The 14922-nt window shown below is 45.7% G+C and overlaps 1 protein-coding gene across 22 annotated transcripts in view; it reads right to left on the bottom strand.

The window, feature by feature from the left end:
• The window catches only part of KALRN (kalirin RhoGEF kinase), a 647130-nt gene that overhangs the window by 411616 nt on the left and 220592 nt on the right, over positions 1-14922 (bottom strand). For all 22 annotated transcript variants that reach the window (XM_079156104.1, XM_079156093.1, XM_079156099.1 and 19 more), the window contains exon 5: positions 13871-14383. In XM_079156104.1, the coding sequence (XP_079012230.1) occupies positions 13871-14383 (513 nt within the window). The remainder of the gene's footprint in view (positions 1-13870; positions 14384-14922) is intronic.

Genomic DNA, 14922 nt, shown 5'->3' with positions numbered 1-14922 from the left:
GGTGATACACGGAAGGTGCTGAGCATGAGCACGATGCACAGCAGACACTGCTAGTTCCTTCCCACTTCCCCTGGTTCAGACAGGATACAGCAGCAGTCACAGAAAGTAGCTGTTTTCTGATTAGAGAATTCCAGCCTGCAAAACTTTGTGCTAAAATCACACCCTGTTCTTGATGATGAGCCAGCCTAGCTCTGCCTGGAGAAGCACATGCTCATGCTGAGCCTTAAAAGACCTCTCTCCTCGCTCCTATCCTTCATGCTATGGGATGTGATGAAAAAAATCTCACCAAGTTCATTATTAGTATAAATATTTTTCAGGTTTAAATAAGGGTTTTTCATTTGTTTTTGGCATTTGATTTCTAGTCTGTTTGCCTGGCTAATCTGAATTCCCTGCAGCACTGGCAAGATATGTATTATACTCCTGTGGGGAACAAATAGTCATCCACGAGCCAGCAAGTCAAGCAGACGAGAAGCAGGACCAACCAAGCCAGGAGTCAGCCCAGGCAGCCCCAGGGTACTGGCTCTGAATGGCCAAATTCCTTCCATTTAAACCACAAATGTTGATAAAATATTTTCAGGAACAGAGTGAGGGAATGTACTTCATTCACTTCCCAAAATGTAAAATTGAAGAGGTCAAGTCCTATTTAATCTAAGCTGAGAAAATAGTACCCAAAGCTAAATTTAGGCATCCACTGAGACCTGGCCCTTGGCAAGTTGGTTTAGATGAACTAATCATTGTTCCTAACACACAGGATACACTTAATAAATGGGAACTATTATTGTTACTGCAAAAACGGAGTGTCTGTTGGGTGTTCTCATCTAGTCCTCCCACACATGCTAAAATCAGCTGTGCCAATCACTTGCACATCTGGGAGCAAGACTGCATGGGCTAAGAAGCTGGGAGCAAGACTGCATGGGCTAAGGAGGCCACCCTCCCAGGAAGAAGAGGGAGATGTGTGAGGTGGGCTTGACCCTGCAGAGTGAAGGAAGAGGGCCATGCACTCTGCCCCCTCCTCCCTCCTCCCCTCTTCCAGAGGCAGTCTCAGCAATGGGGTGCAGGCAGGTGAGGCACCCTGCAGGGAGCTGGGCCTATAAAGAGATGCTTGGTCATGTTTCTGGCTTCTAGCCCCCCATTTGGCAAAGTATCCCTGCAGAGCTCAGGAAGGACTTACTGAGTAAAGAGCTCAAGCACTCCTCTTTCAACACTCCTCTTTTTCTTTTTTATATTTTTTTTTAGTTTAGGTGGACACAAAACCTTTTTTTTTAATTTATTTACATGTGGTGCTGAGGATTGAACCCAGTGTCTCACACATGCTAGGCAAGCCCTCTACCACTGAGCCATAACCCCAGCCCTTACCACTTCTCTTTTAACTCCTCTTTTTCACTCCTCTTTTGACTCATTGGACTAGAGTGAACTCCTATGTTCGTGTAGTGCCTGTTATCCCTGAGGGTGAGGCAGAAATGAACAACCCCATAACACGTAGTAATGTAAATAATCTTTGTCAGCACTTCTCTCACTTTTCTGTGCCCTAAAAGAAATTACATTTTGAATTTCATTTGGTTATCCATCCTTCTTCCAAAATGTTTTGGGAATTTGTTTTCACTCCTGTCCTGCTGCCATGGTCCTAACATGAAGCCATGCATTCAGTATGACACCTGGTCCCATTTTCCTTTCTTTGGAGCATCTCCAGGGTATGGAGGTCCCTTTTGCATTCCAACTGTCACCTGACCCGCTCCCACTTGGATTCACTTAAAAGAACCAGTGCTGGGTCCCTGCCTGCAATCTCCACCACAAGAAGAAACTTGCTAAAACCCCCAACCACAAGAAGAACTTGCTAAAACCCCAGTCCAAGAACATCAAGGACATGAGAAACATCCCTGAACCACTTATCACTAGGTGGTGCTCTTGTGCCAGTATGGAGTAAGAGCTCAAAAGTTCCACTAGGCAGCAGGCTGTACACTGGGTCACCATTTATTTGATGTTGACTGTGTGCCTCTCTGGAACGCAGAATTATGGAAGTTACTGGCCTTGACCTCCAAGAATTTGCAATATAATTGTGGAAATGAGGTTTCTGAGCATATAGCTAGAAGACCAGAGGGATGGACAGGGTCAATATGAGGGGGCTGGGTAAGGACTGCAGGTAGATGCTTGGAGGTAAGCAAGAACACCTCCAACAGGGAAGAGTGCAGAGAGTAGCATCTGAGGCAGACCTTCAGCTGGGGCAAGGTGTCACTGGGCAGAAACAATGGAAGAGGGTGGCCTCAACTAAGCTGTGAGAAGATAGGATGAAGTAAAGCCCAGAAGAGGAGATGGGAACTGGATGCCCAAGACTGCCTTCACTCCCCATTCTAGGTCCTTCTGGTGTGTACCTCCCCTTGACACCTCATAACAAAGTCAGTTCTCAGGGAAATCCTGGGCAGGGATAAACACCCTGAGGTGGAACCAGCCAGTCCACCTGATCTTCAGGCAGGACACCTGTTTTTCCTCTGTGCCAGGTAAAGGAATATCTCTCTTACCACATCACACACACATACAGTGGAACCTTTCTTATTCAATAAGTATTACTAAGAAGGGGCTGGGTGTGAGCAAAGGAGTAGGACAGTAGGTTTTCTCAGGGAACACAGAATGAGGGCACAGTGGGGCTGAAGCCTTCTGGGATTCCAGCTAGGAGGCAGATCTCCTCCATGCAATTAATATGCATTTTGTCCCAGGTTTTCTGGATTTTTCCAAGACAAGACCGTGAGGTTTTGGCTGTGCTTAGGAATGACCTTAGAAGATCCATGGGACCCAGGGATAGGGCCAGAACAATAGATACCCCCTGACTTTTCCCTGAGGAATGGAGAACACCATTGACCTGGGCACCAGAAACCTGTTCACAGAACATGTTCATACTGGAAATGCCACCCTGAGCTTACATGTGAGAAGACAACCTTCACACAGGACTCTGAGTGAGAAGTCACTGTTTTCTGCACAGGAGGCTATTGGGGTTTCTGGCTGACTAAACTGAGCTACAAAAAGCAACAATATCTACACGTGCAATCTCTCTTCCTCACCTCTACAAGCAGAACCAAGAGAGCAGCAGACCTCCTCAACCCCTATTTTAAAAACTGTTCCCAGGAAGGTCACAGTGAAGAATCCAGAACCCAAGTCAGTGAAAATAGGCTGAAAGAACTCTGAGGACTTCATCTAGATAGAGAAGATGGGAATGGCCCATGAGGATCATCCCCAAGTCATCAGAGGGCTGCTGGCCTAATAAAAGGAGGCCTTTTTAACAACTGGGGCTATGTGACAGTGACACAGTCTGCTTCACAAAGCTGTGATGTCCTCGACCCTGAGAATGCTCAGCGGAGTCTGGAAGCATGCAGGCTGGTCAGGGGGTTTTAAGGGAACTCTGACCTGGGTAAGGGACTGGACCTTCAAAACTTCTGGTATTCTCAGATGCTTCAAAATCTCTGAGATTCTCAGATGCTCCTGGTGGGGTCTGAACTATTCATCAGAACCCATTTTCCAGGGGTCCCTGGTTGTGTGGTGGATTGTTGACCCTCTGTTGTGCTCTGGCTCTTGGTAGCCAGTAAGGCATGGCCTCGCCCTCCTGAACTGCTCCTCGTGGGAGCCTGAGCTCCAGCTATGCCAGACCATGGAGGTCCCCCAGGACACAGCACACACTTGGGAGAGCAGTGCCTCCACTCACATTCTCCCCTTGTCCTGCACCCCAATTCCAGCTGAATATTTCCCCATCTATGTTCCCATAGCAGCCACTGGGTACTTTTGGGAATTTACCCAGTGTTATGGTTTAGATGTGAGGTGTCCCCCAAAAGCTCACATGTGAGACAATGCAGATAGGTTCAGAGGAGAAATGATTGGGTTGTAAGAGTCTTAACCCAATCAGTGAATTAATCCCTGATGGGGTTAACTGAAGTGACAAGGTGTGGCTGGAGGAGATTAGAACTGGAGCGTGGCTTTGGGGTATATATTTTGTATCTGGAGAATGGAGTCTCTCTCTACTTCCTGATGATGCAAGCTGCTTCCCTCTGCCATGCTCTTCCACCATGATTTCTGCCACACCTCAAGCCCTGTCAAGTTCCAGGGAATGGAGCTGGCCTTCTCTGGACTAAGACCTCTAAAACCGCGAGTCCTCAAATAAACCTTTCCTCCTCTATAATTGTGCTGGTCAGATCCTTTTAGTCACAGCAGTCAAAAGCTGAAACACCCAGCAATGGCAATTTGTTTGCTGGTGCCCTCTGCTTCAGTGTGGTAAGGCCTGGCTCTCATTCATCTTCCAACTGCCCATCTCCTAGCATGGGACCTGGCGCTTACTTATTCAATTGCCCAATCTTCAGCAACAGTGTTCTAAGATGCTGGCAGTCACAAGCTTCCATCTCCTTTTTTTCTATGCCAGCAATAGACTTGTGGCTAATTTCCATTGACTAGTTCCTTTTCAAGATCCCATCCTGATTTCTTCAGTCACCTGGTCCCTACATCGCCTCCAAGTTCTGCTACCACATGCTGCCCACTGTCCACTCTGGCATCCTTGTGGGAATGAGGCATCTTGCCTTCCCTTCCAAAGCCCCACAAAAAAGTCTCCCCATGCATCTGTCCCACTCTGGACCCTGCTTATCTAGCTTATCTTCATGGGTCAGCTCAAGTCTGTCTCTACAAATTTATTGAATTCCAGACATACTAGATACATTTTCTTCCATCCATACCATAATTCTAATTATTAATATCTACATATCACATATAAAAAACTGATGCTTAGAGAGGATGAACTAGCATACTCGCTCAATTAGTAAATTAACAAACTAAGATTCAAACTCTGTCCTCCCTGGCTCCAAAGCCAGTATTCTTTCTAGAAGCTTCGCTGGGTTTTCTGGCCTGTGCTCTTTGCCCTCTGTGGGAGGCCTGAGCCACATAGAGAGCTCCTCCTTTGTTCAGGCTAAGGAAGGAGCAGGAAGGCAAAGGGGGGCTGAGCTACAAGATCAGAGAAAACAGATGCATAGAAAGGGGGTAAGTACAGGCAGGGACAGGCAGGCACAAGAAAGGCCACAAACCAGAAAGGAAGCAGGAGAGTAGGGTAAAGGTGAAGAAAAGGAAGAAGAGTGAATTATTCAAAGAGAAATGCCTGGAAAGAAACCTTGAAGAAACTCTCCACCCTAAACGGAGACTCAATTCACTTTACAAATTGTGCCTGAACATCCTTCATTCTTCAAAAAGATACCTAAGACATTTTTCTATTTCTCCTTTGGGAGCACAGCTGACATGCTTTCTTTTTGCTCAAACTACCTCCAGCTCTCTCTCTCATGTACACTGACCTCCTTTTCCAGTCCTAACCCCAGCCCAGTCAGCAAATGTGACTTTGATATTTCAACCCACCCAGGTTCCAACCACAGAGTGGCTACTATTTCTAAGCCACCTCTTTCTTTCAAGGTACCAAGGATTGCTTCATTGTTCCTACACTATCCCCCATCCAATGCCTGGAGTAAATGTAGAGGGACATGGTCCCCAGCACCTAGCAGAGGACCTGGTGGTACAGTCAATACACTGTTTATGAACAAGTCAGTCAGTGTTCCTTAGATCCTGCTCTGTCTCTCTCTCTCTCCCACACACACACACACACACACACACACACTTTATCTCTGATCAGATTTTCTTCTCCATGGTCCATTCACAAATGCCTATGTAGGCATCACACACAGTGCTTTGGATATTGGTGACCTCCGGCCTTAAGAGCGCATCATGGGAAGAGCCACACCTCCCTGTGTGAGCATCCCTTACACCCTTGCTCCTTGCTGTTCTCCACACCCACACTCCTCAGCCAGGCTGTTCATCTCAGGATCCAAATGGGACTGAAATGCAGGCAAAGGAAGAAAGGAGAGGGAGAAAGGATGTAAGAGAGAAAAAAACAGCTTTGGGGGGAAAACATTCACACATACAGCCTGTAGAACATTGTGACTTGGATTATTTTTGGAATCTAATGTTTCTAATGTTCAAGGGGAGGAAATGAGAAAAAATAAGTAGAGATTCCCAGGACCAGCAGGCTGGAAATAATTCAGGACACTGTGTTCTGTGTCAGGGGGGCGGGGTACAGACACACTTCCTTGCCCTGAGTCCAATCAACAGGAGGTGGAGGGGTTCAGTGGTTTCAGCTTCGGTAGGAGGTGGGAGGCCTGGGACAAGAGGGCACTGGAGTCTTTCTCCAAAAAAAGCAGGAAATTACAAGCTGCCCGGTAAAGACCTTGCCCTTCTGGCCTTTCTGAAGGTCTCAGCTCTCTTTGAAGCCTCCCTCCCAACTAGAGAGGCTCAAGCAACTGAATCACGCTGAGATTTGGCACACCCCTCTGGAGGCCAGTCGGGTTCTTGCCCTAAACATCAGTGGTGAGGATACACTCAGGGGTCTGCTATCTTCTGTTCCACCACCAGACCCTTTTGCCACCCACTAGGTTGCTGGCACATGCTGCTGTTTCTTCTGCATGGCAAGGAGATTTCCAAAGACATGGTATGTGGGGGTGCATGTGTGTATGTGTTAGGGAGAGAGGAGGAGCACCAGCCTCGGAGCAGAGGGTCTACTTTTTGACACTGCCTACCTGGCTCTCAACCTCACCAAGTCTCAGCTTTCCCATCTGTAAAATGATGCTCGTATCTAAGCCCAGCTGGCATACCACATAAGGCAAATAACAGACCCAAATAATGAACCACTGACTGGGTGAATTTGGGTGGGTCTCTGCTCTGGGTTAAAGTGTACTACGTAAAAGGAAGGGCTGGACCAGAAAACCTCTTAAGGTCATGGGTGTGAGAATGCTTTGGAAACTGACATTCAAAAACATATTATGTATTGTAACTTCTACAAAGGCACTTCACTTTGACAAATGACTGTGGAGTCATGCTTACTGCTGGCTTATGGGCGTGGGGGTTGGAGGTATGGGGAAGAGAAGAGACAGTGGGCCAGAGTTCAGTACAAAAGGAGAGGCAGTGGAATTTCTCTACAAGTGGCCCCACTTGTTCCAGTTACCCCAGGCAGGATGAGACTCTGGGTCCTGCTTTGGGCTCCGGAGAGCAATCAGAACTGTTAATACCTTGGAGGGAGAAAACAGGAAACAGCAGTGGATACTTTGCCCAAAGTCAGGGTATTCTGGGGATGGTCTGAAATGCTAATGTGGCTAGCAGGACATACAGTCCTCAAAAAACACAAAAGCACATAGCCCTAAGCACATAGTCCTTAGCACAGTGGCCTGCTGCCTGCCATCAAGCCCGTCACCCAGTCGTGCCCTATACATATATTCTTATGGAGATTAACATGAAAGCATTATTTTGTTTGCACTGACTTCCAAGAACATAAAAACACATGCATGTATGCCTTAGCTGGATTGTAGAAAGTATTTCTGGTCCAAGGTTTGCAAAAGAATAAGATAAATATGCTCTTAGCTATAAACTGCAATGCAAAGCAGTTAAGAAGTATCTCAGATGCAAAAGGTAAATGCAGAGGTGCAATCACCTCCCCTGAGATGTTAGGAAGAATCACTTTCCCCTGTGGGTACATCTGGAGACTCTGTTTTTCCAGAGTCCTTTCCCTATAGAAGTTCCCTACCCACTGATGCTGGCCATCAGGTGTGACACGTTTGATCTATGTTCTCCTCTCTGCTTTGCCCAAGGATATTGACCAACCTGGTGACCCTGGTGGGGCACCCATGAATCTACATCATAATTTCCAACTTCTCTTAAAAATCAATTCTTAATTTTGTTCCATTAGGGATAACTGAAAATGATTTGGAGCAAGTTCATTTAGAAGAGAGCACTGGTGACACTCTGCATGGTCTCAGCAGGCAGCAGTGACTGAAGAGTGAATCCTGACTGGAATAGTGCAGAGAGAAGGAAGGGAAGCCGCTAAGGAGGGAGCCGCTGTGTGGGGCCTGCACCGCGCTGGGCACTGCACCTACATCACCCCGTTTCATTCTCTTAACCACCCTGGGCAACATCTTGGTTTTGTTTGCTTGTTTGTTTTTAAGCAGAAAAGTACTTAAGAGGTTTCTTATTTTTCACAATCTTCCAAGGCAACAATCTAAAAAAACAAGAACATACAGAAGATATGTAGGGGAGAATAAAAAGCAAAATTAGTTTATAATTGTTGAGCTGTAAAAGGGCTTAGTTATGTATTTACTGTAGCAAGTCTCAAAGGAGAAGAAACCAGGAACTAGGGGGACTTCGTCAAACTGCTCTGGAGATTCAAATAGGTTTCCTTAAAACTTTATTCTTGCTGGGCATGGTGGTGCACGTCTGCAATCCCAGTGACTTGGGAGATTGAGACAGGAAGATAGCAAGTTTGAGGTCAGCCTAGGCAACTTCACAAGACCCTGTCTCAAAATTAAAAAATACAAAGAGCTGAGGGTATAACTCAGCGGTAGAGCACCTCTGGTTTCTACCGAGGAAAAAAAAGTTTATCACTATCACCTCCACTGCCACCACCACAACTACCACTATCATGACCTCTTCACTTTGCCTGATGAAAGCTATTTTCATGAAGAAGGAAGGATATGATGTATGACTGGAGTTCAGTGTGGAAGCAGAAGTCAAAAGACACTGAGTCAGTCCAAATTCTTTATCTTTGTTTTGTTGGTGACATAATTGGAGGTCAGTGGTTAAAGTTGTGCTTAGGTCTCATAATTGATAAGTGTCAACACAGGAGCAATCTTAAGCCCAACCACCATAGCTCCATTTCCACATGGCCATGGCACCAAGGATGTGTACAGTCTTACCACAAAAGAAAAAATATACAGGAGTGTACTTAAACATTAGATTCCTCAAGGGAGACTTTCCCATGGGTGATATAGAAAAAGGAGGCACAGCCGCCAACAGAGCCACACAGTCCCCTCTGAGCACCTAAACAAATAAGAGGTTTCTTCTGGGTTGGACACCTGGACCATGGGAAAGTGGGCACAAAAATACCCTCTCAAACATACTGATGAAGATCTTGTCTTTGCATTTCCCAAGTATGTGTTTACACATGAAATCAATCAACATGCTGATAAATAATAGTAAGGCTGATTCTAATAGTGGAAACTCTACTGGGCAGCTTTGTTTGCTGTTTGGGGATTCTCTTATAGGAAATGGGAGTATCCTCTTTGCTTTGGCCTAAAAGCAGCCTTCTGGGTGGACATCAGAATAGCCTCCTTTATTCAAAAACAAAGTGGACAAGGGTTTCCCCATCAGTTGACTTTAGTTATGCACTGGGGCTCCTCTGAGCTCGGCTATTTTCCCACGGATTGGAAGATGGGGGAGCTTGTGCCTGGATTAGAAGGGCAATGGCGTAGCAGTGTCAGTATTTTCTGCTCCTTCTCATTGGCATCAACATGTAGATGGGCATCATGAGGTCACAGTGGCTGTCATCAGATGACAATTTTGCAGCATGTGGGAGGCAGATTTTTTTACTTCAAGGTCCCCTCCAGTTTCACCATCCTAAAATGACACCCAAGTCATGCAGAAGGGCAGCACAGGGAGGACCCTCCAGGGTGTGGTACCCACCTTCTTCTTCCTGAAGGCACATGTAGAGTGAGGCCACCTGGTGGCACTCCCCATTTACCACAGAGGCCACTCCTGGAGAAGAGGCCCATCCCTTCTCTTTGGTAATGGGCTGTGACTACAGGGTTGAGACTTTCCTTGCAGGGGTCCACTCCAGCTAAGGGGGTCCACTGTGGCTCTGAAACAAGGCTGTACACAGAGCTGTAATCGGTGCCAGGTTAACAAGGAGTGACCCAGACTGTGTTCTGTGAACACAGTGGAGGACAGGCCCATTAGTTACAGACAAGGGGGTACAGGGTCAAGGCAGCAGTGGTTCATTTTCCAACATCACGTGTTACTTGGATAATCTCTGAATTACCCAGCACTCCCACAGATTGCTCATTAAAGCTTCCCTGTTGCTCCTGAGCTGTGATATTCCCTTCTCTCTTGGAACTCCCAAATATAGTGGCTATGTTTAGGACAGCACAGGGAATACAGCAGAATTAAATGAGCAAAAGGAAACAAGCAGGTGTGGCTATGCTGTTACCTTGACAGGGGAGATGGCTTTGGAGGCGAGGGGTATACTCATGTCCACGCTCATCAGTTTGCATGCCCTAAATATGTGCAGATTATATCAACTATACCTTAATAAATTTGTTTAAAAATATAATAAATGAATAATGAGATAGGCATTTATGTGTCCACCCCTTTTATTAGATGACATCCTTCCCTTGGAGAAAAACTCCAGTCTACATATCTTTTTCCAAGTACCTTCTTCAGATTCATAACAGTTGTTCACCATTATTAAGTGAATAGTGGCCTGCTTTGTGACTTATCTGTGGGACAGAGTCCCTCTCCTTAGATGTTTAATTGGGAGAGAACATGGCTCCCTTCCCACAACCTCTAGGATGGAAATGCAGGGGGCTGTCACAGGGGTCAGGAAGGTTGTGAGAGGTGGTTCTTTGCCCCAAGGTCAGTTAATAAGTGGAAAGCATCAGCCCACTGCACCAGTGCTGGGGACAAGCTGTCACATCACAAAGCCTGAGGAGAGACTCTGCCCCACCTGCATCACAAAAATGAAAACTGAGCAGTCACTAGACTCCTCTGATTGCCAAGAGCATCCCAGATCTGGAGTTAGAGGCCTCACCAACCATCCAGCATGCCTCCCACCAGAAGGAGGCTGAGACACAGCTCACACAGTAACTATTTCCTCAGCCCTTGTTTAGATGTGGATCTGCACACATCCTGACTCCAAACTATCACCCGCATGACCCCTTTCCAAAAACACCAAATAAGTCAAAGGCTGAGGCACTTAGCTCTGCATAGATATTTTAAATTAATCTGGAAGCAACTTAAAAGGACTGCTTTTTTCCCTAGTCCCACACCCAGCACATTTTCTGTGGCAGCTGGGTCAAGCTTGGTCAAGCTTGAGCGGCATTTTCACCACTGACTCAATGTCGAAATATTCCTGGGCTGCCCTCTTCCCATCATCCTCTCACTCTCCCTATTTTGTTTTTAATATTATGTCTCCCTCCCACCCCTACACACACACTCGTGTGTGCACACACATGCACACTTCTTTATGAGGTATAAGCACACCCCAGAACAAGCATTCTAAATTTGGAGTCCATGGATAGAATTCAAGGATTGTGTACTTGCATGGGGGAAAAATACACTTTCATTAACTTCTAATTGAAATATCTATCTAGCCTTCTCTCCCACCATGAGCCCACTTTAGTGTTAGCTATTCCACACCTCGACACCAGTAGAAGCACACACATTTCCTATCACATCAGGATGGTTCCCCTGAAATATGCTTAGTCTTATCACTATTTCAACTTTTTGATAGTTGTTAGACTTCAAGTAGATCTTATTATTTAGCCTGTTAATTAAGTGTGGTCTGTCACTATTATTTTTAAAACTTTTAATAACTACATTTTAAATAATTGTTTTCCAAGTCTGTGTTTTCTGTATATTCACTAATATTATTCTGAGAAGGAATTCATAAGCTTAACCAGAACAAAGAGGTTCGTGGCAAAGAAAGGTTCAGAGCCCCTGCTGAAGAGGGAGCATTAAAGGTGGGATTTGAACATCTTCTCTAGGATCACTGAGACATGGATCAGGGGACTGAGGGGCTAAGGGTGGTGTTCAGTGGCAGGTCCTGGGAGCAGAGAGACAGTAGGATTATTAGGTAAGAACCTGGGTGGGCTTTGGAAACAGACTAAACTACTGGCCCTATCCCTCAGAAGTATGTGTTTGAAAAAGTCATGTCACCTGAGTTTCTATTTTGTTATCTGTAAAATAGGAATAATAATGTAATATACAATTCTTGTGAGCATGGATTAAGAAGACATATGAGTGGGAACAATTACTGCTCAGTTGAATGGAAGGGAAACCCTTACTACTCAAGGACCTCTGAGTCTAAAGGATGGTTCTAGAAGGGCAGCCTTCCCTACCCAAGGACTTCTGATACTGCTTATTTTGTTTCTGAGATCCATATCATCTCTGTCCCATGCAGGCTTCCCATGTCCTTGAAATTCAAGGATACTCTGAAGGACTCCAAACTCTAACAGCATGCCTAGATAGACCAAAGCCCTCTGTTCCCCTCCTGTCTATGGTTCACTGAAAGAGACACCAATGCCAAGCTGCAAAGCAGACTCTCTACCCCAAAGAGAAGAGATCTCTAGTAAAAAGGAATTGTTTCAAACCTTCCCAGTACTGGCCATAGGAGTCAAGTACCTGCCTCTGGTTTCACAGCAGCTGGCTCCTGACCTGTCTTCTTGTCACTCAGTGAGTGTGCATAGATTCTGTGGTCCAAGCTGCCCCTCCCAAGCACGACAGATAGGGTCAGACTCCAGCAGCCAGGCCACTGGGCAAGGAGCCCTCAGGAAGGTCAGGAAAACTCCTTTACATGTCTCTTCCAAAAACTTGTTCAAGTGAAGTTCAAAAGTTCTGTTGTAGAAAGGGATCTGTGTTCTCTTAAAAATATATAATGATTTCTTGTTTTCATAAAGTATAAGGTTAGGAAGCACAGAAAATTTACAGAGAAATTAAAATCAACTATAAACCTGCTCTGCACATATCAAAACTATTAACATTGTCATACATTTTCTTTCTGTTATACATAAATTGGGTTCATAATTATATGGAAAGTTTTTATATTTTGATTTTATCACTTTAAAATGCCTAGAGAGGGGCTGGAGTTGTAGCTCAGTAGTAGAGCACATGCCTAGAAAGCACAAGGCCATGGACTTCATCCCTAGCACTGCTAATAAATAAATGTAATCAGTCAATATGTAATCTTTTTAAAAATTAAATAAAATAAAATACCTATAGATATTTTCAATATGGAAAGACACAAAAGTGTTGTATCAGATACTGTTGATAAAATTCACAAGTTACTGAGAGATACAATGGTATTCCTAAGAACAGAATAATGCACTTAAATATAAGTCATACCCAGAAAACTGATAGGAAGGAGACTGTTTTACTCTTCTTAAAGGGTATACAATAGTAAACTCTTTCTTCTCCTCTTTAACTTAAAGAGAAGATACTTTTGTGTCCTCACAAAGAAGCACTAGATGTCATTTTTCTTTTTTGCTTTCTCATATCTTATTTTTTCCTGATAAGGGGAACGCTTTGAGAATTCACTGCTGGGAAAATGGTGTCTTACTTGAGAAAGTGCTCCAGAAAGAAGTGGTACAGCCAGAGAAGCTGGAGATGGGATGGGGGAGGTAAGAGGGGACTGGAAGCACATCAGGTCTAACACTGCAGACAGAAGATCAAAGAACATTAGCTTCCCTATGTGTCAAGACAGGCACCACCGCCTGCCTCACAGGGAATGAAGGATCATGGAGATTAAATAAAACTCCACTTGTGAAAATGCTTTTTAAGTAGTAAGGACATTGCAGGACAATAGTCACTAATTAATGTTACAGTGGCCACTACTAGTATTGTTTTTATTGCAGGCACACAGAGGGGCAGTGTCTAACACTGGGTAAGAGCATGGACTCTGCGCCAGACTGCACTTCACAGCTTGGGGAATTAACCTCTCAGTTTCTTCACATGTAAAATGGGATAATGTTAGTCCACCTACCTCTAGGAGTCTTGGGAGGATTAAAAGAAATTAATTAACACATAGTGCTTAGAACAGCAACTGGCACATAATAAGTACTATACAAGGATAAGCCTTAAGAATAGTCAGTGATCAATGGCCAAATATAACATAGAAATAAATTTATACCATCTAAAATGAATAGGCACATTTTCGATAAAATTTCTACCATCATTAATCAGAGCTGGATCAGCAACCTCCATCAGTTTCCCTAAAGAGCTATGCCCCAGTGCACTGCAGCTTGGGCTCGGCCTCCCTTCCTACCTTCTCAGCATCCTGCTCGAAGAGTCGTAGCTGGAAACACTGGTCCAGCTTGAGCTTGCGCACATGCCACATCTGGTGCAGGTGCTGCCGGGTGGAGTGCAGCTTATCCAGGAGGCTGGTGATCTTGGGCACAAGGCTCTGGAAGTCGGCACTGCCGGGAATACAGTTGCGCCCTGAGAAGCCATCACTGCAGCGGATGCATTGCAGCAGCCGCTGCCCCTCCCGGTCCAGCTCCTCCACAGGGGCCTTCAGCACCTTTTTCTTGAGCTGCGTGTGCTCATCAATGAGCCGCCGAGAGCCCTCCACGTCCACCGGGAACTCCTTTCGGGCAAGCATCTCCTGCAGGTCCTCAAGGCGCGAGAGCAGGTGGACTGCGCTGTTGAAGAACTCTTCCAGGGAGAGCCGAAGCTCAATCCACTCCTCGTGGTTGTAGTCCAGGGAGCCATCAAATTCCTCCGTCAACTGGGAGGGGTCCACCAGCTTTGTGAGGCCCTCCACAGACACCATGCTTGTCTGGAAGAGGCAGACACAGAGTGGGAATCTCAGTGATATGGGAAGATGTGGGGAAGACCAGAGCAGAAATAGGCAGGAGGAGAGAAAGGACAAGATAAGTCCACATAAAAATGACCACAGCCTGCCTAGGAAAGAACAAGTGCAAAACCATAGGGCCTACTTGTCAGGAGCCACAGATCAGCCAGTGTCAGTGGTTCCACTGGACAGCTGACTGCTTCAATCAGCCTCTACATCTTCCCTCCTCCCCACCCGGAGTCTACCACATCAGGGCTTCAGATGCTAGAAGGAAAACTGACCCCAAGTGTGGGGGTCAGTTTTCTATAGCTCTAAGACCCATGCCTGTGGGCCAGGGCATTATCATGGCTGAGTTAAGCAATGTAGGTCAGTACTTGGGTTGCAAGGGTTTCATAGTCCATTTTCCTGCATCAGGCTGGGGTCAGCTTTGAGGCTCTCCCTGTTAGCACTCTTCCATGGCACACTGAACAAAACAAGGGCTGGGCAACAGAAGAGGTTTGCAGGTCCTCAGTTGTCTATGAGAT

Source organism: Sciurus vulgaris (assembly GCF_902686455.1).
Source record: "Sciurus vulgaris genome assembly, chromosome: 10".
Classification (NCBI taxonomy): domain Eukaryota; kingdom Metazoa; phylum Chordata; class Mammalia; order Rodentia; family Sciuridae; genus Sciurus; species Sciurus vulgaris.
Note: the sequence above shows the minus strand (reverse complement) of the source record. Positions and strands in the feature narration are given on the sequence as shown.